The sequence below is a fragment of the Spermophilus citellus genome (genome assembly GCF_964194105.1).
Source record: "Spermophilus citellus genome assembly, chromosome: 3".
Taxonomy (NCBI): Eukaryota; Metazoa; Chordata; class Mammalia; order Rodentia; family Sciuridae; genus Spermophilus; species Spermophilus citellus.
The window spans coordinates 26,712,652-26,738,306 of record NC_138184.1 but is presented as its reverse complement, the minus strand read 5'-3'; the positions used below and the strand labels follow the sequence as shown (position 1 = coordinate 26,738,306).

Below are 25,655 nucleotides of genomic sequence, written 5' to 3'. Positions count from 1 at the left end.
ATCAAGTTAGGATCTCTGATTAGATTGCCCTACTCCATCATTATCGACAGGAAATAGATTTTAAGTGTTTTCCTAGATTCCTTCCTTGTAACTCCTGAGATCTAGGAAAGCCACATACCTCTGTCAACTCTGTGGATACCATTTGCACCATGTTAGAGTTGTCCTCTAAGAAACCAATCAGGGATAAACTTAAATACTTAATTTTACCAATTCTGCCTATAACAGCAGGAGCTTACTTAAAGAGTAGACTAGTGGAGAGAAATGACATTATAACTAGCATAATTAACCAGGGAAACACTATTCTGCATTCCAGTTACCTAATTTGAAACTGAGAAGATTGGATTCAACTGCCTTTTTTTTTTTTTTTTTGTACTGGGGATTGAACCCAGGGGCACTTATGAAATAGATAAGGCAAGACAAAAATCTGTCAAAAACAAAGATGGGGTCTAAGGCCTCAAACTTCTGGCCATCCCAACCACTCCAATTCCTGTGGAGACAAGTAGATGGGAACTTGTTTTCTTCACACCTTTTGGCTCTAAAATGGTTTGGGCAAATGTTCAACATTGATGCCCGGTATGTCTGGCAAAGAAAAACACACTTCTGTCTAAAGTGTGAGTGAGTGTATGTGTCAATGATAGAATAAAAATATTTTTAAATTTAAATCTTATAACCAGATGGTGAAGCTTACAAATTTTTTTTTACAAAAATAGCAGTCTTCTAAAAGAACAGAACCCAACTATATCAATAATAACCATGTTTCCTTTAGGATCTCACAGCCGAAGTTCCACAACACAGCAGCAGGCCCTCTGGGCTACAGAGAAAATAAATGTGGAGGAGAGAGGACCATCAAAACTGCCTTTGCCAGCAGGGAAAATCACAGCTCTCTCCAGAGTGCTGCCCAGAAGCATCTGTCTGTTCCAAGTCCTTTCCTTAGGTCCCAGGGATTCACCCTGTTGCCAGATCTGTCCAGGATTACAGAATCCTTTCAATTTAAATCTCTTATAGCTACTAGGTCCCAGGAGAAATGAAAATGACACCATTGTGCTGCTCCTTTAATTCATTTGAAATTTTAAATCATTTGGATAGTCTCCATTCAACTGGTTAAATTCTGATTTTATTTTGAGCTCAGCAGAGACCAAGGTCTAAGAGCTGGAGGGCAGTTTGGAGGGTGTAACTAGGAGAACACTCACTTGCTTGGATACAGAGTCGCATGAGCGCATGAAGAGGATATGGTCCTATCGTCTCAATACTTGCACCAATGGAGATGAGCCACTGGACTAACTTGGGCACCTGTTCCATTTTCTCATAAAGTCCAATGAAGACATATTTCTGGAAAACATTCAGACACACACACAGAGGAATAATCATAAGAATTATGGAAATTAAATACAACTATATTGTTATGGTTTGGATTTGGAATGTCCAACAAAGGCTCATGTGCCAAAAAGCTTGGTCCCAAGATGGTGGCACTACGAAGATGTGGTGGAAACTTCAGGAGGTAGAGCCTAGTTGAAGAAGCAGATCATAAGGGGTATGCCTTTGAAGGAGATATTAGGACTGGGGCCCCGTCCCCTTTCTCTCTGCTTTTCAGCCGCCATGAGGAGGTAAGCATCTTTGTTCTACCTTGTGCTCCCCACCATGATGTTCTACCTTACCACAGGTCCTAAAGCAGTACTGCCAGCTGACGATGGACTGAAACCATGAGCCAAAATAAATCTTTCCTCCTTTTAAATTGTTAATCTCAGGTATTTTGTCACAGCAACAAAAAGCTAACACAAAAATATGTAATTTAAAATTCCTTTGCCCATAAAGTTTGGAATTAATAAAACCTGGATTTGCTGTAGTCCAAGTTTAAGATTATTATAAATAACAAATTTGTGGTGAGGCAGCTGAAAGGGAAGTCCCAAATACAAGGCTGAAGTGGCCTGATTTGAAACCATAAGTTTCAAGAAGTCACCTTACCTCAAAGAGACTTTTCAGTGACAACTCAGGGACATGAATATTTTCTGGTAGTCTGTCTTTTTTTGCTGACAACAGTAGAAATGACTGATAGGAGGGAGGAAAAAAGAAAAGGTTGGAGTAATAATGTTCTTCACATAGGTTATCAGAGCATAAAGATTATTTTAAGCCTTAAACAAACAAAAAAAAAAAACATGCTCTAGCTCTGTCCTTTTTTTGCTGTTGCTAAGCTACCTACCAAGTTTTTCAGCCTAAGTATTGAGAATCAATGTCTTCCTGTTTTTGCTGAAGACTAAGTTCTCTCCATACTTCTTCAATGCCTGCTGAGGACAGGAGCAGCCCATGTCACACAGCATTGCACACAGACAGTATAGTGACAGCAGGGTAAAAAAGTAATTCCCTGCCAAGTTCTTAAAGTATGACCAGAAGACTTGAATCCTTCAGAAATATTACATCCTGATCAATTCTTTAACATACCAGTGTTTCATAAGCCCCAAGTACTTGGGGCCCATTAGACCCTATTGTGTGGTATGGTAGAACCAACTAGTGAGCTGATTGTGCACATCTCTTCCTATCTTGGCTGTGATGAGAGTATTTACACTATGGAAATTGGCAAATACTACAAATCAGGTTTCCCTCTCTCTTTCTCTCTCTCTCTCCCTCCCTCCCCCACCCACCCATGCCAGAAGGTCAGTTGTTCAACCATGACCTTATGTAAAATCATGAAACCTAACTTCAGAGAATTTAAGCAAATTTTCCAAGGTCAGGCATACTCTGAAACGCCCCTAATGAGATCATCCAGGTATGCCAACAGGATGAATAACTCCAGGCTCTGGTATGACTCACTCTCAATTCCAACCTCCCTCATATATACCCTTGTCAAAAGACTTAGGACTTAAGAAATTGATACTATGGCCTCATCTTTCTCCTAACTTCTTTCAGTTTGGTGTCACTTAAATAAGCACGTGCCCACACTCAACCCAAGATGATACATCTTGGCCTTTGACAGTCCTGATTGCTGGTCTGGCTTTTACGAGATGCCTGTTTCCAGTAATTGAGAATTACCAGGCCCCACTGCAGCCAAAATGTCAGAACTGTGCTCTGGTTTGAACATTAGGTCCCAGGGATTCACCCTGTTGCCAGATCTGTCCAGGATTACAGAATCCTTTCAATTTAAATCTCTTATAGCTACTAGGTCCCAGGAGAAATGAAAATGACACCATTGTGCTGCTCCTTTAATTCATTTGAAATTTTAAATCATTTGGATAGTCTCCATTCAACTGGTTAAATTCTGATTTTATTTTGAGCTCAGCAGAGACCAAGGTGTCTCCAAAAGCTCATGTGTGAGATGATGCAGGCCTATTTGGAGGTAAAATGATCAGATTATAAGAGATGCAAACTAATTGGTGGGTTAATCCATTTGATGGATTAATAATTTGAATGAACTACTGTACTGGGTGGTAACTCTAGGCAAGTAGGGTGTAGAAAGAATGTCACTGGGAGCATAACTTTGGGGTTTTGTTCCCCGTCCCCTGGCACCTTGTCCTCCCTCTCTGCTTCCTGGCTGCCATGAGCTGAGCAGCTTTCTTACACCATACCTTTCTACAATGATGTCTGCCTCATCTTGGACCCAGAGCAATGGAGCCAGTCAACCATGAACTGAACCTCTGAAACTGTGAACCCAAAATAAACTTTTCTTCTTCTAAGTTGTTCTTGCTGGGTATTTTGGTCACAGTGACAAAATACTGACTAACACAACCTACTACTTGGGCTGTATTCCTGATGTTTATTGTTTGCATGGAATGATAATCTATTAGAAGCTGCCTGGATCACATTCTTTCACATCCACCTAGGCCATGGAATTTTATTCATGTCCACTTCACACTGGGAAGAGAGAACCCAGCTCCTTCCTAAGTCTGTATAAATTAGAATTTCTGCTAATGAAGACTAAGACCTCCTAGAGATTTACCTTAGTAGTAGAATCACAGAATTTCAGAACTTTCTAAAAATAAAGCTGGAAAGATCCTTATTGATAGATCTGAGTCCACCCTTTTTATCCAAAGAGAGAAGATCCAAAATGTCATAACAGGGTCCTGGATTTCTGATTTCTTGATCTCCAAGAGTTTAGTCTGCTTTCCTGATCCTTGCTGCCTGCCCTCCTAAGAACTTTTAATACGGAAGTAAGCTTCAAGAGACCATGGCTAAACTTAATGGAGTTTTCCATGAACCCATGAAACTATATGTACAATTATCTGCGAATGCAAAGAGAGCCCCATAGTTTTCATTAGATTTCTACTGGAATTCATGACCTTGCCAAAAATTGAATTTATCTATTCTAAAGTCATCTAACTTGCCTAGATCTAGAGTCCTTAACAGTTTTCCCTTGATTCTGGTGAACTTTCTGGAATGCCCAACTTTAGAAAACCTAACAGCCCCTTCCTAATCAATCTCCCAGCCTTGGCCACCTTATTCTCATGAGCACTTACAACCCATCATCAAGGAAAACTACTATTCGCTGGGCACTTAGCATATATCAGGTATCACAGAACTTCCTAGCTCAGTGCCTAGCACATCAGAAGACTTCAATAAGTATTAGCTAATGTTATTATTAGATACTGTAGTCCATTATTTCTTAATTCTAAAAAAAAAAAACTTTAAAGAAAAAGTTTGTATGTTGCAACTTACAAATTAGGAAATGAGGCTCAAAGGAAGTAATCAAACCAAAGCAGCAAGTGGAGGATTAGGATTCACGGATACCTACACCCTCATTTAGCAGCTATTCCCTGGTTTTTGCAGACACTTAAAATTATTCAGAAACCCTCTGATCAGCACACAGGTCCTCTGGGGCCCAGAATAGCTGAAGCACAACAAGGAATTATGAAAATGAATGTACAATGTTCATTGTCCTCATCTCACATTACCATTAGCATTCAAACTTTACATCTCTTTGATAACACTGAAGACACAGATCAAGAGGCCAGATTGCCACAGACTAAGTATTTTTACTATCTTAAAAAAAAAGAGAGAGAAATTGGTTGATTAAGATTTCTCAATAACTTTCTATCTTTAACACTATTTCAATTAAAAAGCTACTGACATCAAGATAAACAAATAATACTTCACAATCCCTCAGTGTGAAAAGAAAGAAATAATTTCATCAAAAACATACTTTCCAAGGCTGGGGTGGTGGCTCAGCGGTAGACCGCTTGCCTAGCATGTGCAAGGCCCTGGGTTCGATCCTCAGTACCACATAAAAATAAATAAATAAATAAAAGGTATTGTGTCCAACTACAACTAAAAAATAAATATAAAAAAGTATACTTTCCCCATAAGAGAGCCAGTTCCTTTTACTTACATGCCATAATCCTTTCTTTGCCAACTTTTCTATTACAGATTGCCACACTTCTGTTGAAAATCCAGTAGTGAAAATATGATCAAAGCAGGGCAAAAAGCTCTGCAAAACAATGGAGTCACCTGAAAAAAATTCCATAGTTTAGAAATGTTAATGTAGACCACACACAGACAATGGTAATTAAAAATCTTAAAAAGAAAGGCATTTCAAAGTATAAAGTCCTTTATAATTGACTGAAGTGGCATTCATTTTACATTTACCCATAAAATTAATCTCCAAAGAGTCAGGAGACATAATGTGGGCTAACATCTACTTAGCCTTTCTATTTGCAGGGTCCAGTGATAAATGCTTATATTTAATCTCTCAAACAAACCACTAAGGCAGTGTCTATTTTCTGCACTTACAGAGGAGGAAATGGAAGCTCAAGGGAAGTTACAAAAGTCAATTCCCTTAAGAAAAATGTGACAAATATTATTGTTATCTAACAGATTGAAACTATGATCACTGAAGACAGGTTTCATGGCATATAGTTTAGCTGGTCATGACAAAAACTAAGACTGAAGCTGAGATCTACCAATTCTTCTAGTCAATACACCTTCTTCTAACCTAGTGTCCCATCAACCTAAAGCATTTCATGATCCTCTGCATCACCCCTCTCAAACTCTAGGATGAGAATGACCAAAGGGACAGGCCAAGTGCCAGAATAACATGGCACCTCTTCTGGGGTTATTAAATTCAAGGCATAAATAAACAATTAAACAAACAAACACTGTATGAAAGATTATAAAATTTCCATAAATATATTTCTCAAAATTTCAAAATTTGGACCATACCCTCCAAAATGAAGTACTTTGGTAAAAAAGTATCAGATGTATTTATTGCCCTAAGAAATCCTGTTAACTGCCCCTTCAGGATGGGCAGAACGGAAATCACTCAGGTTATCTTAAGGTACAGTCACCAAAAAGCAGATGTTTGAATTCCCATAACTGTTGCCTGGCTTCTGACAGGACAACGGCTTTTAAAAGATAAAGAAAAGACAGTGGGGAAGTTCAGAGAATGGGCCAAGCCACTAGATTAGGTGGAAAAAGAGGCCATTTTGCATAAATAAGAATAAAATTATGGCATTTGCTGGTAAATAAACAGAACTGGAGAACATCATGCTAAGTGAAATAAGTCAGACTTAGAAGTCAAGGGTCGAATGCTTTCTCCTATGCAGAAGTTAAAGAAGAAAAAATAAAAGGGGATGAATCCCATGAAGATGGAAGGGGGATTAGTGGAGTAAAGGAAGGAGATTGGGGGTGGGGACAAGGGGAGGAACTATGGAACGAAACTGACCAAACTATGCCATGTACACATATGAATATACCACAGTGAATTCCACCTTTATGTATATCAATAAAGCACCAATTTAAAAAATAATAAAGAAATAGAAGAAAGACCAGTAGAGTAGAGGATGGGGAATAAGGGACAGAGGAAGGGAGGGGAAAGTGGAAGTACTGGGGATTGAAATGGAACAAATTATATTTCATGCATGTATGAATTTGTCAAAAATGAACCCACTATTATGTATAACTATAATTCACTAATAAAACATTATTTTTTTTAACAGAAAAAGGCCAGCTTTGGCCACTGTGAGCAAAGCGGGTCCTGGAGAGCTGTGGCTCACCCACATGTGTCTGGAGACCTTGCATTTCTCTGTCTGAGGACCATGGCTGTGCCTGCCTCTAAGCCTTCCCACTGCAACCGTGCTAACCTCTCTGGGCCAACCGAGTCAAAATTCACAGGGTTCCACAAACAGATCATATAATTTGCTTTCCCATAATAACAATGGGAACAGTTGAATTGATAACAGTTGACTCAACTATTAGAGATTTCCCACTTCTGAAAGCCAAAGACCATTTCTCAGTAACTCTAATATGTACTTTTTTCACATTCTATACTATGAAATAGGGACATGTCTACAACTGATGTTTCTCACTGGCAAACCATAAATTAATGACACATCTTAAATCAGTGTAATTTAAATTTGATCAAATACAATACTTCAAAACAAAGACCTGGATATTGGCAGGACTTGGTAGTACACCATCTCATTGTGCTTACAGGCTTCTGGTTTTGTCTAAACTACACACTGACCAAGGCATCTCACAGGTCAGGTCATCAGAGTGGTGATCTAATGCAGAGATTCAGAAGGTTCCCCTAGGAGTCCCTCCTAGATTGAATGGGTGGGTCCTCTGCTGAAACCACTACTGTACCAGGCAGGGAGCTTTCCCAGGACCATCCGTCAGCCTTCCAGGTTATTTTCATAGCAAATAAGAGTATTTTCTTAACAGATTTGAGAAATACATGCAAAAATCACATAAGACAAATGATATATAACGGAAGCTTTGTTGGCTCATGTCTATAAAAACAAGAAAATCACACACACACACACATAGAGAGAGAGAGAAAAAAATCACTATAAATAGCAATACAGAAAACTTATAGGGTCTGAAAAAAATTCAAAAGCCTGAAGTCATTTGTATATTAGTACTTCCTTGTTTTTACATAAGCATGAGCCAGCAAAGCTTCCAAAATGCTTTCTAATGTGCAAACCAGTTTCATTCAAATTACATACTTCGGCCATGAAGAAACAACATGGAATTATCTCACCACAAGGCTCTCAAATAAAATAACGATGATTTTTTTTTGGGGGGGGGTAGATGGACACAACACAATGCCTTTATTTTTATGTGGTGCTGAAAATTGAACCGGGGTCCTGCCTGTGCTAAGTGAGAGCTCTACCGCTGAGCCACAATCCCAACCCCAGCAGTGATTTTTTTTTTAAGTTAATTTCCCCCAGTGTGACTTACTGCTCATGGTGGTGAAGACACCAACAAGGAAATCAGCAATCTGTGCTTGATCTTGGCCACTTTGCAGAAGTCGCAGACCCTCGAAAAACATGCGGGCTGCTTCATAAGGCTGGAGCAATCGCAGCAAGGAATAACCAGCTCGGTAGTACCCCTGCAGCAGGAAAAAAGAGCAAAATTATAATGTCCCCATCTCCTCTAACCTGCTGCTGAAAGGAAAGGCAAGACTGGTGATACGGGAGAATCAACTCAGAACCCTCATTTCCAGGCAGACACAGGTTTCTAACAAGCACAGGTTACAGGGTTTCCACATTATATTCTGTGCCACATTCTTTCTATCATGTTGTAACTGCCAAACGAATACATAATCACAGTTCGACTCTATAATGTACACAGCATCTAACATGTGACACAGAGAGAAGGAAGCAGGCCTGGTTCCAATTATATGTGTGGCTTATTATTCATACTTCTAATCACAGTCTGGGCCAGACAAAGGAATGAAAAAAATCCCATGACTGGTATTCAGGAAAAGAATGAGATTTTCATGTAAACACAGAAAATGTTTCCTGATTCTTTCAATCAAAATAAACACAATCTCTACTAGGTATTTAAGAAAAAAACTTGTAATGGCAAGCATTGAGGTTTACTGTGCTCTGTGTTATAAGCAATATATATAAGAGGGCAAAAATTTTGATTTCTATAAAGATTAATTTTTTAAAAAGTCTAGTTTTGCCTATATACTAATTGAAAGACTCTAAATTAGGAATAACATTGCCTTCCCCATTTTGATCATCCAAATCAGTATCAGGAACTATCAATACAACTTTCTAAGATAATACACTAAGTGTTTACAAACTAGGTTCATAAAAGGGAAAGCACTTAAAAATTTCAACTAACAACAAATCTCTGATTGTTTTTTATTTGTTTTAATCTTCATTTTAAAGTTTAGCCAGGCATGGTGGTGCACATCTGTAATCCCAGCAACTTGGAAGCTAAGGCAGGAGGATTACAAGTTCAAAGCCAATCTCAGCAATTTAGCATGGCCTTGTCTCTAAATAAGATATAAAAAAGGGCTGGGGATGTAGCTCAGTGATTAAGCACCCCTGGGTTAAATCTCTGGTACCAAAAAGAAAGAAAAAAGAGAGTTTAAGGATCTCAGGTTAACAGTCAAAAAAAAAAAAAAAAAAAAAGAGAGAGACAGAGAGAGAAAGAGAGAAGAAAAAAAATGTGTTTGTTGTTTGTATTATACCCCAACCAGGCAAGCTGGTACAGATTCTTCCATTTCTTTGACTCTCAGATTTAAATTTCATTTTTTATTTTGAAGAGAGGTGAAGGGAATCTGAATATGCCACCTTGGCATATAGATTATTTTAAACTGAAGGAATTTAAGATTCAGCAGATGCAAAAAGAAGCCTTCCCAGAGTTTAATTGACTAAATGCAAAAATCCTAAGAAATGTTTTACCAGAAAAGTTGTATGATCATGAGAAAGAAAGAAAGTTGGTTCTAAGATGGACCTGCACAAACCTTGCTAAGAATGTCCTTACCTTCCATTTGTTTCTCCATATATCAACCTTCCCACAGGTCACAGCCCTAAAAGTTCTTTTCCTTTGTCTTTCCATATCTACACAATTTATTACTTTGTTGAAAATTACATATACATTTTCGGCCTATCCTGTTGTTTGGGGTGTTTACTTCTTTTCTATAAAGGTCCTCATGTCACACAAAAATCAGCATCAAAAATAAATTTGTATGCTTTCCTTCTGGTAAACTGTTTCTTATCAGTGTTGTTTATAGGGGCCCAACTATTGTACCAAAAATAGGCAGAGGAGAAAAATTTTTTCCTCTCCTATAGAGAACAATGGAAATGGGGAGCAGAGGACAATGACACACAGAATCCCTGCATAAGAAGGGAGGAGTGGCCCTGGTGGCTGTGCTGTCAAGAGTTGTAAGTTTGGCCACTCAAGGAAGAAGCCTGGAGTATCATTTAGCACCGCTTGCCCCTTGGGCCACAGTCACAACTTCTGAGATGCAGACAAACATCAACTAACCCTGTCCTGCTTAGAAAATGAGACAATCCTGAAATGCTTTGGGGAAGAGTTTCTCAGGACTGTACTCCCATTTTTTTATTTTTTATTTTTAGTTGTAGATGGACACAAAATCTTTATTTATTCATTTATTTTTATGTGGTGCTGAGGATTGAACTCAGTGCCTCTCACTTGTGAGGCAAGTACCTTACCACTGAGCCACAACCCCAGACCTGCACTCTCATTTTTTTTAAGAAATTTTTTTATTAAATATTCATTTTTTAGTTTTGGTGGGCACTATATCTTTGTTTTATTTTTATGTGGTGCTGAGGATCGAACCCAGTGCCTCATGCATGCTACGCCAGCACTCTACCACTGGGCCACAACCCTAGCCCCATTTAAAATTAGTCAGTGACTTTCAAAATATCCACCCTCCAGGCTGGGGGTGTGGCTCAGTGGTACAGAGTGCTTTCCAGGCATGCATTAGACCATAGGTATGAACCCCGGAACTGCAGGGGAAAAAAGAAGTATTCATTCTCCAAAAGAGAGGCTTAGGGGTCAGTGCCTACTTACAATGTAAAATATCCACACTCCTCTCTCAGGGTGGTAGTAATCACTAGGCCTAGCCTCCCCACCCCTTTTCACTTCAGTCTACTTCCAGCAATCATACACAAATGCCACTAAGGATATAACAATAACTCCTACTCACTAAGTGCTAACAACTTTGGTTACTGTCTCCTTAATCCTTGAAGCAACACATAAGCATTATCTTAGTTTGCAGTGGAAGAAATTAAGGCTGAGAGAAGTGTAATTCAGCCAATCTGCTGAAACCAGAACACTGTAGAACATGAGACAGAAAGGCCTAGGCTTTTCCCACTTTATGGTGGAGCCTCTCTAAAAACTGTCTAGACCACTAATTTGACACTTAATTGCCATTTGCTTCAGATAGCTCCAGAATTGCTATTTGATTTAAATCCTGTTATTTTATTTGCACCAGAATTCCTCTTGCCAACTTGAATGTGAAATACTAAATGGCTGGGATGGTGTCCTCTGCTCCTTTTGTCTGCCTTGAGGCATCAAGAACCTGTGTACCTGCCTTGATGAGTGGGCACTAGGGCTGGGAATGCAGTCCAGTGGTAGGGTACTTGCCTAGCATACATGAGGCTCTGAGTTCAATCCCCAGCACTGTAACAACAAGCCCCTCCCCCCCCCAAAAAAAGTGGACACTTAGGGCATTTTAACTGAAATGCAGCCTCTCAAACTTCCATGATTTCTCCTCAAGGAGCTGATTTCTACACTAAGAAATTCTCTCTGAAGAACTGGCATCATGTCATCTACCCAGCTTGCATCTGAAAGAAAGCCTGGCTATAATGAAACTTATAAACAGCAAAAAACATGAACAGATTAGAAGTATTGGTATAACTATATAAGAATAATATGAGCTCCTCCAAAATCTCACTATCCTCCAGATGCCAGGAGGCCAAGCTCCACTGCCCCAAAAAAGTGAATTATTTGCTAACACTGCTTTTACTCTTTTCCAGGTAATGCTCACCTGCCCTATGGGCTGCTGTCTTAAGTACAAAGAAAACTGCAGGTGAAGCACACCTAGCATGTACATTTTACAAAGAAAGGAGGGAGGAGAGAGCATGAGAACAAAGGAAATCTAAAATGTATAAAAGGGGCAGGATACTCCCACTTCTCAGACACCCAGCTCTGGTGCCCCTCTCTTCAGAGAAGTCTCTCTCTGTTCTATTCTTTAAATAAAACTAGCTTTCTATGCTTAAAAAAAAAAGACAGGAGGAAAAGAGGCAGGTTAAGAGGAAGAGGGCAGCAGCCACCACCCAAAGCTGCCACCAACCCATACCTTCACATAGGTTGGATCCCACTGAAGACACTCCTTGGCAGCAAGAAAAGCCTCATTCCATTTCCCAAGACTGTAAAATGCATTGGACTTGTTGCACAGCAGCACAGCCAAGTCCCTCGGGGGGACCCTGTGAGAAAGAACAAAATGGTGGTCAATAAAGCAAACATGGTAAACAATCCTTGAAGGCCACCCTGGCATCAGGAAGAGGGTTCCAGCAGGAAATGTCTCAATTATACCCATCAGATCTGTCCTCTGTAGCCCCCTAGAAAGCCTAGAGCATTTACAATGTACAAATTTGTTCTTCCTCACTTCCAAGTTCTCTGCTCCCACCTTCTAATGGCAAATGTTCTCATTACCTTAGTTCCATCTCCCACTGATCTCCACAAATCTTTTTATTTTTCAGAGATTGTTGGAGAAGATGTTATAAAAATGGTGACTGGTGCTAAGGAGGGGAGTTCCCACTGGGCCTTTACAGGAACCACTCCACACAGATGCTGGTGCTGAATGGATGCAGAGTGATACACAGGAAGGATCTTGCAGAACACATGACCATACCATAGGCTGCAGATTATAGACTCCCGCAGGCTCTGGGAACAGGGTCTATGGGCAAGGAACTCCAGGGTCCTGCTAATCACAGTGTGGACAAAGGGGAGGCAAGGGCTCTGGGTGAGTGAAGCCCCAACCCCACAGACTCCTGCCTGTAGGAAGGGTCACAGCTGGAGGATGGCCAAAGGGGGGGGCCCTCTAAAGCACAGCAGGGAACCCCTCTTGCCTGAGTCTATTGGTAGTACAGTAGCAAGGTTAGAACTGAAACCAGGTTGGAAGAAGTAACATACAAAATATACTACAGTGTCAAGAGAAGCCCAAGTGCCACTGAAATGTAAAACACACAAAGGAGAAAAGCAAGACTTACGACTTTTGTATTTGATATTTTAATTGTGAAACAATACAAATCACTGTAGAAAAGTTAGGTAATACAAACAAAAATAAAGTAAAAATCACCTCTATTACTGTCCCCACCCTTGGTTTTCTGTATATCTGGCTTATTTCACTGCCTATGAGTTCCTTCAGATGAAGGGATAAGACTCAGAAGGCAGGGACTGGCAAAGCAGGTAGCAGGTGTTATCAGGATACCCATGACCACAAACGTAAGTGATACCATGGTGACTTTTCCAGACATGTGTAACCATTTCCAGCTGCAGCAACTGTTGGCTCCATCTAGGGGCTCTCAGAACTCCCTTCTCCAGTGACCTGCCCTCTGACTAACAAAAGCTGCCCTCTCCCAGGAAGTTACACCATGCTACAGACTGAATTACGCCCCCCACAATTCATATGTTGAAGCCCTAATCCCCTACTGTTACTGTTTTAGAGATATGGCCTTTGGGAGGTAATTATGTTTACATGAGGTAATGAGGGTGGGGCCCTCATAACAAGACTAGTGCCCCTGTAAGAAGAGACACTAGAGAGCATACTCGTTCTCTTCTCTATCTGCCATGTAAGGACACAGGTAGAAGGCAGCTACCTATAAGCCAGAAAGAGAGCCTTCATAGGGGAACCAAATCATCTAGCACCTTGAATGTCCAGCCTACAAAACTATGAGAAATAAATTCGCTTTGTTTAAGCCACCCAGTCTACAGTATTTTGTTATGGCAGTCCACTCCCTAGGACAACCCCCAGAGGCTGGACAGCCTACAATGACTGACATGGCAATGAAAAGGTTAGCCCTCTGGTTTGAAAGTGGAACCAGCTCTATGGTAGAATTCATGCTTCAGAACTTCCAGTGCAATCAGGCTGAATCCACCCTGAAAGTACCATCCCTGCTTGGAGCTCTAACCTGCCCCAGCCTGCTTCCCTGGGTCCGATTCTCCTGAGAGGACTCCCTCAGAAAATCACACACACCTAATCCCTATGTTTGCTAACAAAGGCAGGAAAGCGAGCAGCCGGGAGTAGGCAAGGGCATAGTATCAGGAAGGTTCAGCAGCATGTGAGGACTGAGGCAGAAGTCCCAATTAGTGGTCACAAAAGTAGTGAAGGAGCTAAGATCTAAGCACAAACAGTGTGGAATCAGTGTACCATCAAAACCACTCTGCAACAGTACCTCATTAGGAAATTTGAATGTTTTATACTAAATGAGGAGTTCTAGGCCCAGTCTTACACAGTCCTGATCTATATACCAGGCTAAAACAGAACAAGAGAAGCTACAGGCATAAATCAATCACACTCAACTCAAGTTCATTTAGAGTTCAGACACCAGGGATGATAGAAAAAGGAGGTGTGGGGCTGGGGATGTGGCTCAAGCGGTAGCGCGCTCGCCTAGCGTGTGTACGGCCCGGGTTCGATCCTCAGCACCACATACAAACGAAGATGTTGAGTCCGCCGAGAACTAAAAAATAAATATTAAAAAAAAATTCTCTCTCTCTGTCTGTCCCCTTCTCTCTCTCTCTCACTCTCTCTTTAAAAAAAAAAAAAAAAAAAAAGAAAAAGGAGGTGAGAGCTATGTTTCAGTTATTTAATTCACAGGACATGTTTAGACTGTGTATACCCCACAGATGCCAACTTCTGCTCCCTCTATTACAGCCATTTCCCCCAAAATGATCTCCAAATCTCTGAGGGTCATAAGACCATTTCATTTCAGATGGTTCACAAAGTCAAAATATTTTCACCATCATAGTAGGCCAAAAAATGGCTCCCAAATATAACCTTCTACAGCAAAAAGGATTTTGCAGTTATGACAAATTTATGGATCTTGAGAAGGAAGATAATCTTGGACTATGATACAATCACAAGGATCTTTAGGAGTGGGAGACAAAGTGAGACACTACTACAGGAAAGGAGAAGGCACTATGATGATGGGCACAGAGATTGGAACAATGAGCTTTGATAATGGAAGGGGACAAAAAACAAGGAATACAGATAGACACTAAAAGATATAAAGGCAAGAAAGTGGATTCTCCTCTGAGTCCCACAAAGCAACCACCCTGATAAAACTTTGATTTTAGCCCCACAAAATTCATTTCAGACTTCTGACCTTCAGAAATGTAAAAGAAAAATATGTATTGTTTTAAACTACTAAGTTCATGGTAATTTGTTACAGCAACATCAGGAAATAACAGAACAATAATACTAAAACACTATGAACCTTTTTCACACTTAGTCTCTCACAGCATACAAGGAATTTTCTAGAGGCTACATAATGTGATATCAAAACAAAATGAATGCAGAAACAGGTGAAGAAGCAAACTATCTTTTACTAAGGTAAATGCTAAGGAAATTTGCAAAAATGTGCCACTCTTCTCACAAAACTTTTGTTTTGAAAAACGTAGGTATTTTTCATAAAAACATAATAGACGTGGGGTATTTTTAATAAGTTAAAAATACATATTTTAAATATTTCTCAGTTTTAAGTTTTAATTTGGATTAACAGATGGCTATAACCTACATAAACAAAGGCTGTTTGGAGTCCTCAATAATTTCTCATTCTGTCATGACGATAGTGTTTGAGAACAGGTTTCCTAAAGCTGAAGGGGCAAGGAAAGCAAGAGTAAGCCTTGGTGCCTGGAAGGTGTGCCCCTGTGGTCAGGGGTAAAGGGCAAGAACATCAAGAAGATGAAAGAAAGAGGGGACTTCAGCTGTCCCAGAAAGTTCGATCCCTTAACCAGACAGAAGTAGAAGCTCTTGTTATGTTTATCAACAGCCCTCTGTGTTTCAGTTTCTGTTTCCCTTTTTCCACTAACATTCTCATTCAATTTCTGTGCTGACAATGTATAGGAAGTGAGGGAGAAAGGAAACAGAAACAAGATGGTGCAGTAAGAAATGAGAAGAAAACATAAACAACAGAGTATTCATTTATTTTTTTTAAGTGGATATAAAATCCAAATACTTACCCCCATTGGTATAACTGCAGGAGAATCTGGATGGCTTCATCGTACTTTCTGATGGCCAAAGAGAAGTTCCCATTCTTAAGAACCTGGTTGCCAGATTCTTTCAATAGCTCAGCATAAGCTGCTGGGTCCATCCTGTAGGGGACGAGGAAAGGCTTGCTGCCCGTGTAAGGCAAGTTCACCTTCACATTTGTATTGCCCAGAGCCTGGAGGAGTTTGTTCATTCTGGCCCCACCCACCTTCAGAGACCACACCCTGGCAACACTTCTCACCAGCACTGGGGCTTAGACAGGGCTTCTGAGAAGAACTTTTCCTTCTCAGTTCTTTTCTGATGTTGGGGGCAGCCAGAACACTTCATTTATTCGGTATTAATGATCTACTGGAGGCTGCTTTCATGCATGGGACAACATAAAACTGGCAGGTAGTGAGCACTATTCCTGCAACTGGTACCATGATTATTCTCTTGTTTACCCATCACCAAAGCCCATAAGGAGGTACTCTCCCCACTGTTCAGATGAGGAAACTGAAACCCAAACAGGCTCAAGTCACTTTCCTAAGAATCTACTATGGCATTTCCCAGTTCTGATCCCAGATCTGAACAATTCCAAGCTTCTGTCCTTGGTCACTGTACCACATCAATAAGCAAGACCCCATTGACAGTCTTTCTGCCCTCTTAGTAAAACGCAGAAGGCAGGTGTAGTTCTGAAGGCCTCTTATTTCTCCTGCCCCACTTCCTTCTTAAAACACTATAAAAAGAGCATTGAAGTGTTTGTACCTGAAGTTGCCACTGCTTGCTTACTTATACAAATCTCTCAAGGGTGCCTGCCTCTTTTGGGTCATAATTTCTGTCTTATTCATTTTTGTGGCTCTATGGCCTAACACATAAGGGTACTTAAATGTTGTGGTGTAAAAGTTTGAATGTCAGACCCATAAAAAGGGCACATTACTGATTTTCTTGGGTGTGGCCAAGGGGTTGGAAAGAAGTACCTGGCAGCCCTGACCACATGCTGGGACTCAGTAGAGGCGGAACAAAGGCAGGAAAGCAGAGTTTCCAAGAATGCATCTAGAAGCAGCTTCCAAGGAGACAGGAAAAAGGAAGAGGTCAAAAGAGATGTCCCCTAGGATTTCCCTCTCTCAGGATCACAGTGGACAAGGCAAAGCAGAAGGGAGGGCCTTAAATGGGAGGACAATATAGGCATTCATGCAGAGCATGTACCAATGAGGTTATAAAAATCTAGAGGGTATCTTGTTGATCAATTCAATTCTTGAACAGATAATATTCCTTATAGTCTTTATCATTTCAAATTTCAGCAGAGCATTAGGAAAAGCAGCAAGACCAAGCAGATATATGTTGTGGCTTATTTTAAGCACATCCAAGCTCGTTGGGAGTGGGTTTTTGAACTGTACTGCATTCCTTAGGCAGCGCTTTTTCAGAATGAGGCATGACTCCTAAATAAGTCAGAATACAAAATTCTACATATACTTTCAATCCAATAATCTCTAAATTATATGACACATTTACACAGAGATGACTGAGGAAAATATGAGAAAAACATAAGGCACTGATTTGCTAGGGAATAGACATGTTTCTCTAATACTGTTAGCCATTTGTCCAATAGAAAGTCTTTAAACTGGCTGTGACTAGAAAACAAGAACAAGGAAATCACTGTGACAACTGACAAAGGGACAATACCTGTCCATTGCAAGAAAAGACCAATATTCTGACCAACACATGTAAGAGTCCAAAACAGTGGATAAGTAGGATTACCCTCACTACTAAGTAAAGAAATAGAAAATTAAACAAAGTAACACTGGAAAATAATGAAAAGAATGATCCCAAGTGATGAGGCACTGCTTACAGAAGAAATATACTATGTCATAAATAGATTCAACCCCACGGATGTTCACCATGGTGAAAAACTGATCCATAGTACATAATGGATTTAAATCAGTAAATACACATACAGTAGAAAGCCATATATTTATTTTAAAAATCATATTATAAAAGGACATTTACTGACAAAGTTAGTAAATGAAAAATACAAGCTATATGTAAAAAGTGTGTGACGTCAAATTATTATTTTTTTAAAGAGAGAGAGAAAATTTTTTAATATTTATTTTTTAGTTTTTCAGTGGACACAACATCTTTATTTTATTTTTATGTGGTGCTGAGGATCGAACCTAGTGCCCCAAGCATGCCAGGTGAGCACGCTACCGCTTGAGCCACATCCCCAGCCCATCAAATTAAAATTTAAATATATTTAAAATATACTTAATGTAACAAAATATACTGAAATATGCCACAATGTTAACAGCCAGGCCATTGTGATTAGGCAGGGTTTTAATTCTCTTCCTTATATTTTTCTGAATTTCCAATTGCTGTGCAATCTATCACCTTAATAATCATAAATGTTATTAAAATGAAACTCTTTAAGGGTCTAAGTGAAAATTTAAACATAAAATGCTTCTACTGTATTTGCAAATAACAATAAAAGCTATTCACTTCAAAATTTTTTCTTACCCCTTTAGAAAACCAACATGAGCACTAAATGTTATGTAGGCAAATATCTAATGTATTCATTCACCTGTTTCTGCTTTTCCTTGGTACGCTCATGCCAAGAGGATAGGAGGAATGCCAACCACTAAAAAGGCTTTTTGCTTCCCAATAGGATTCCTTGAAAATTATGTTCTCATTATAAGGAAGAATGCTTTATATCTCCACCACAGAAGACAGACAGCTCAATTGTTGGGTCTTTTGATTCTTTTTAAAATCACTGGCAGTCAATTTGTAATATAAAATGATTAAATGAAAGTGACAATAATTTACTATAATGAGAATACTTTTGAGAGCTAGTATGTACCCACTGTGTGCTTTACATTATTGTGTCTTTCATTCTTACCCCAGGTAGGCATGTTCGCATCACTGTTTTATATGTAAGGGAACTGAGGCAAAAAGAAGTTAAGCTACTTGGCACATTCACGTGGGAAAGTGGCAGTTCTGGAATTTAAACAAGAACTAAGAACTACACTCTGACAGGCCAGGACAGAAACTAAAATGTTAGCATCCAGTAAAATCACTGTAGTATATGATAGTTGAGGCTGGTACCAAGCATTTATTCCCCTATGCTTTCAGTTTTATTAATGATGCAAAAGCTACATGATACATAAAGACAGTTTCACAGCTGCACTACTGGCTTTTGGTCAGTGTTACTACGTGGCTATGAGAGTTCAAAGTCTAGTTGTTGGAAAGTGTCACAGGCTGCCTCACTAAGTTAAGGAAGCAAAAGCAAGAAAAATGCAAATGTACTTAGTAGATTTTGAAACAAACAAGTCTGAAACACAGAAGAATCAAGAAGTTGTGGCTTTTTATTACTGTGTATATATGCTGTGTATATATACATGAACTTCTATAACTGAGTTATTGGAATAGAGCAAAGATTACAAGTGGTGGCGTTCCTGGGGAGCTGAGATGGGCAGAAGAAGGATTTGTCTTCATATCTTTTCCAGATACTAGTAGAATTCTTGACAATAAAGGGATTAAAAATGTACCATCTCAAAACATGCCAAATTTGTATATTGGTTATTTCAGACTGCAATCATTTGAAGATCTGTAATTGTAGAAAGGCCATATGACCTGGCCTTCCCTACATGCAGCAAGCCATGGAGATTCTTTCAGGAGGGATGCCCTTCACATACCAAGGCTGGAAAAGAACCATGATCACCATATACTAGTAACTGGGGCTGCAATGAACCTGAGTAAATAAACTTTAATCTTTATCCTTCACTAGCTTCTCCATCTTCCTCCCACACATATCTCTTGGTAACACCCTTTGAATTTACTGCTGTAGTCCAGATATCCATTTGTCCTGTCATTCCTTCACAGATTTATTATTCTTTGTCTGAAAAATATAAAAGCATCATGCTTTGGTCATTTCCTTGAACTTCACTCCTATGTACACGTAAAACTGATAGAACTTTTGTGCTTTTCACATGATAATCAGTTCTTATATTGACTGAATTCCTAAATCCAGCCAAGGAATCCATAGAAGCACTAAGGGAGTTCTTAAGCAGACTCCCCTCTTTGCCAAAAAAATTGCTTACTTTTTTTGGTGCCCTTCTTTTTTTAAATCTAAAGACTCCCAAAGCAGTCAATGATCCATTATCAGTTCTGGAATGCTGGGTGAGAGACAATTCTCACTGAATTCAAAGACAGTTCCTCTTAAAACTGAGTATTTCCTTTTCCCCAGGCAGGGGGCCATAGACAGTTCAAATTAAGAATCCAAACTAAGAGCTCATTCTGAGGATTCCAATTTACTTTCTTTGCTTTCTTTTCCCCCCACATAAGGGAAAGGATACAAATGTGGGAGGAGAAGAGTAGGGATTTTCTTAAGAAACTCATTCAAAATCTTTCAGAGGCTTCTGGATAAATAAGGTGCTATTCCAAAGCCTTTCCTCTTCAGGTGCTAAATGGAACAAGGCGGCCTGTTCACCTTGCCACCAGGCCTCAGCAGTCTCACTGCCTGCCCCAACCCATCAAAACTCAGTTAAGTGGCCTCCAAAAACTGATGGCTGTTCCATTCTAGCTGGTCTCCTTTGTCTATCAACTTCAAATGATTCCTCCTTAATATACACAGCCTCATCCACACCCAACTACATATACATCAAAGACAAGATGATGATTCTAAAACCAGTTGACTAGTCCAGCTCTGAACTGTCCTGAACTTTGCATCCTATGAGTCATACTTCCAGTAAAAAGTAAGCACCATAAATAAATACCTCCCTCATATGCAGGATCTCTTAACTTTCTAAACCTACATGCCTCTTCTGGTGAAATCTCAGACACTCACTGAACACATGTGCTTCCCGGTAGGGTCTGTATCTTTCAGAATGCTCCAGCCCTGGAAATTATACATTGCCTAACCTATGCTAGGCACTGTGCTGCATATCAGAAGTTTGAAGGTAAAAGAATAGCTACTATCCCCAGGGAGAAAAACATTAAATAAATAATTATGAGAATATTAAATAGATTTTTCTTCTAACAAAGAAAAAGTCAAGGTTATAAGAAATCATATAACAGAAAAACAGCTTAGTTTCTAGGGGTCAAAATGCAAGATTGCCTCTCTTGGAATTGACTTTTAAAGCCAAAATTCTAGAAGAGCAGTAATCCCAGCGAAGGGTAAGTGTTCAGGAGAGAGCAACAGTATGTACAAAGGCTCTGAGCTTCACAGTTCAAGAAGACAGGTAAGCAGGATGCAGAAGTGAAGCTGAAGGATAAGCAATATCTACAAAGATAAATGAACTAGGATCGTAAAGGACTTCAGAGGAGCTTGGAGTTCATCTTAAATGCAATTGGGAAAGCAACACTGTTCGTTACAACTTCATGACAATGCAAATGTTCTGTTCTGCACTATCCAATACACTAGCTGCATGCAGTTATTACATATATGGTTAGTATGACTGAAAAACTGAATTTTAAATTTTACTTAATTTTAATTAAGTAAATACATACAGAGCCATATTTGACTAGTGGCTATTGCACTGGACAGTACAGCACTAGAAGATTTTAAGCTGAGGATTAATAAGTCCTAAGGGATATTTCTGGATCATCCTAGCCAAAGGCAAAATGGAAAAGAACAGGCCAATATAGAATGAATTCAGAAGGAAGAGCCAATAAGAATTGCTGATGGACTTCATGGGACTGAGAGTAAGGGGCAGGAGAAATCAACTTCAAGTATTTTTGCCAAACTTTACTCTGCATTATACAAATGGGAGCTTTGATTTCAAATATAAATGTAATACTACTGAATTTTCTTTTACATACACAGAGTCTCCAGCCCCCTGTGAATATCCATTCTATGTCACTGACTCTATGGGGTAAAACATTTAACATCAGTAATCTCAGAGACTTCAGGAGGCTGAGGCAAGAAAATCACAGGTACAAGGCCAGCCTCAGCAACTTAGTGAGACCCTGCCTCAAAATTGTAAAAGATAATAAAATAAAAATGGCTGGGAGTATAGCTTAATAATAGAATGCCCCTGGATTCAATCCTAAATGCCACACACACAAAAAGAGACCCAAAAAAAAAAAAAAAAAAAAACAAGACGCCGAAGGACAAATGGTATATAGTTCCATTTCTCTGAGGTGTCTACAGAAATAAAATTCATATAGTCAGAAAGCAGAATGGTGGAGTGGGGTAAAGGAGAGATGTGGAGGTATGTCTAAGAAATACAGAGTTTCAGTTTTGCAAATGAAAAAGTTCTAGAGATCAGTTGGACAACGGTGAAAATGTACTTAATGCTACTAACCTGTAAACACACTTAAAAACAGTAATGAAAAATTTTGTGGTTTTTACCACAGTTTAAAAGGAAATCTAAGTAAAAAAGAAATGAATCGGAAATCCAGAAACAGAAACATTAATGCATCAATGTAAAGGAACATTTTCTAGACTTCTATTTCTATTCCATGTTTAACAGGAAATTTATTTATTTAACTTATGCACACTATGCTACACCAAAATCCCTAAAACATGGCAGGATACCAAAGCCTCCCCCATCTTTACTAGTAATTATTTACATGCATACCGCAGAAGTAAAGACAGCCAAGATACAAATTATTTATAAAACCACAAGAAGGCCTGGCCCTATTGACAAGATAACAATTAAAACTCATCTCTTAGCAGGCATCACAGGCAGGTGGAACTCACAGTATAATTTCTGTGACCATAAGAATAACCACATTATGCAACAAATACACGTGGGGTTACAGTCAAATTGTCAGATAACATATATCAAAATTACCATACACTGGTAATAAAAAGAGATACAATAGGGATCTGTCATATCCCATTATCTTAAACAGGCCCCCCCTTTTTTTTCTGGTAACATTTTTATTGAGATAAAACACAATAATACGTGTAACAGTCACTGGTCTTAAATGTCTGGCTCATTGAATTTTTAAATTCATGTAACTCCCACCAAAATTTGTATTTGAACATTTCCAGGTCCTGAGAAGATTCCCTCTTGCCCATTTCTAATCTAATCCCACCTCCAGCACTATTTTGACTTCTCAACCACAGATGAGTTTTGCCTCTCCTTGAACCTCATAACCACACAGTGGGTACCCTTCTTAGTTGATTTCTTTCCTTGAACTTTATCTGTGTAAGACTCACCTATAGTATTGCAAGTACCGGTCCCATTCTCTTATTGCAGTGCAATGTTTTGTTGTATGAACATGTCACAATTTATTTATCCATTCTGTTGATGAGCACTTATTTATCCATTTGTTGATGAGTTTGAGATAACTATGAATGAAGTTGTTATAAACATTCTTGTACATGTCTCTCAGTGAATAATGTCTGCACTGGGTGGGGGGTACCTTCCCAGGAAGAAAATCGCTGAGGTGCAGAGGAGATACACTGTTTAGTTTTAGTAGATACCACCAGTTTTCTAAGTGGTTGAATCGATTTATATTCCCAAAAGCAGTATGCTGAGAGTATAAACTGCCAGTATTTTCAATGCTAGGTATTGTCAGTGTTTTCAAATTTAGCCAGTGTGGTATCTCACTGTGGTTTTAATTAGCATTTTCCTGATGACTAAAAACGTTGAGTGCCTTTTCTTAAGTTTATGGGCCATATGAATGTCCTCTTTTATGAAGATCTGACTCAACCATAGAGAATTGTGTTGTTGGGTTTTTGTGGTGCTGGGGATTGAATCCAGGGCATTATGCGTGTGAGACAAGCACTCTACCAACTGAGCTATATCCCCAGCCCTGTGTTGTTTTTAATAAGTAACTATTAGGTAGCAATATGTAAGACCACTAGATAACAATGAGAACCATTTTCTCAGCTTAGTAATATCACTACCAAAGAGCTGGAAGAAGAGTGGACTCTGACCTAGACACCTTACAGTCATCATTCAGCTATACAGCACACAAATAAGCTCAGGAAATAAATTTTCTAAGGCACCAATTACCGATAAGTGGCTAAGGAGATTTCCTTAGATTCTAGAGATAGCCTGGTGCCAGGAAATGGTTTTGTAATAAAAACAGGTTAATCTTTTATGGTAGAAATGTGAAAGTTGATCCTTAATGATATTTATAACTTAGGAAGCTCTGACAATCTACCCATTTGGCTATAGGGTCCATTCTTGGGCCATTTAAAGTAACTTCTCCTGTCTAACTGAACCCCAATTTTGATACAGTTATTTACCTCTGTCCCCTCCAAAAGCCCCTGGCTTTAAGAAAAGCCGACTCTATTCCTAGTTCCTAATGTTTGTTTGTTTTTTAATATCTTCATTTATTTTATTTATTTTTATGTGGTGATGAGGATCGAACCCAGTGCCTCACATGTGTGGGGCAAGTGCTCTACTGCTAAGCTATAACCCCAGCCACATTTCTAAGGTTTTGATGAGCAAATCCTATCTCCCTGCCAGGGGTTGGTTCAGTACTGAGCATGGGGCACAGTTCTGGACCTCAAAAAGTAAAGAAGTGTTTTATGAAGGACTCTGGAGAAATGTTTTATCACTTTTTTAAACAAGCTTCCAGAAAAGGATCATTATTTCTTGAGGCATGTCTAATATGGATGTGAGGCTGTGAATCTAGACATTGTGATGTGTAGATATGTGACCCTAACTTCAGCTTCAGTTTGCTTCTGGCCTAAGGATAAATCAACACTCAAATAAAGAGGACCGAGCCCAGAGAATCAGAGGAAAACTGGGATGGGAGGCACTGATTTGAGAGAATGTTAAAGCCTGCCCCATCTCTGGACTTACTTCTGTTTATGTGAATACATCAGTTAGGATGTATCTGGCTCCCAGAAACAGAATATGTGAACATGGCTTAAACCAGGAGCAGTAATTTTCTCACATAATCAAAAGTCAGGGGGTAAAAGTAGTTCTGCATCTTTCTGTGACACCATTATAAACACACTGGCTTTGTGCCCTCATGTTTGTCTGCGGAGGGTTGAAGAAAGCTGCTAAAACTCTAGGTATAACCTTCAAGGCAGTAACAGGGCAAAGGGAAGAGCCACACACAACCCCATACCACTCAACTCTTCCACAAAAGAGGAAACTTTCCCAAAGTCCCTAAGTAGATCCCACCTGTGTCACTGGTCAGAAATAACTATCTGGATCTATAATGGTAGGCACAAAAAGAGGTTGACAGGGACTGTTGGGTTTGCCAAACAATAGAGTGTCTCAAATGAAGCAATAAATATTCTTATTGCTTACATTGGGTTTTCTGTTACTTAAAGCTAAAAACATGGTGATTTAGCTTTAACTATTACTATTTGATCTGGCTCCTATACTATTCTTTTATTATTCTATTTGGAACATTCTGTCCAATATGGTGGCCACTAGACACATGAAGATATTGAAATTTTAATTTAAATTAACCAAAATACAATTAAACTTCTGCTTCCCAGTCACTCTATTCATGTCTCAAGTGCTCCATGGCAATGTGTGGCCGGCTCCTGGTTACCAAATCTGACAGTACAGAGCTAGAGTACCTCCATCATTGCAGAAAGTTCTATTGGAGAATGTGGTTCTGGATAGAACAGTAATCCAGGTGCAACATCTAAAATGTTATTTTTCTATTCAGTGGAAAATTTAGATTCCAATTCCTTGTGTGTGAGCATGATGGATAAATGAAGGCTATTTCCCAGAATTTCAGTGTGCAGGGTATTTCCATGCTCTTTGCATTATCCTGTTGCCATCTCTGAGCTTCATGC

General features: G+C 39.3%; 1 protein-coding gene across 5 annotated transcripts in view; it reads right to left on the bottom strand.

Annotated features, from left to right (window-relative positions):
• TRANK1 (tetratricopeptide repeat and ankyrin repeat containing 1) overlaps nucleotides 1–25,655 on the bottom strand; it is a gene marked incomplete at its 5' end in the record, with an annotated part of 101,363 nt that overhangs the window by 63,366 nt on the left and 12,342 nt on the right. For 2 of the 5 annotated variants that reach the window (XM_081283720.1, XM_081283719.1), the window contains 6 exons: nucleotides 1,191–1,329; nucleotides 1,963–2,046; nucleotides 5,315–5,433; nucleotides 8,164–8,314; nucleotides 12,050–12,176; nucleotides 15,934–16,065. In XM_081283720.1, coding sequence (XP_081139846.1) covers nucleotides 1,191–1,329; nucleotides 1,963–2,046; nucleotides 5,315–5,433; nucleotides 8,164–8,314; nucleotides 12,050–12,176; nucleotides 15,934–16,065 — 752 coding nt within the window. Of the gene's footprint in view, nucleotides 1–1,190; nucleotides 1,330–1,962; nucleotides 2,047–5,314; nucleotides 5,434–8,163; nucleotides 8,315–12,049; nucleotides 12,177–15,933; nucleotides 16,155–25,655 lie in introns of those variants that run through there. The other 3 variants (XM_081283721.1, XM_081283722.1, XM_081283718.1) reach the window with 2 other exon arrangements.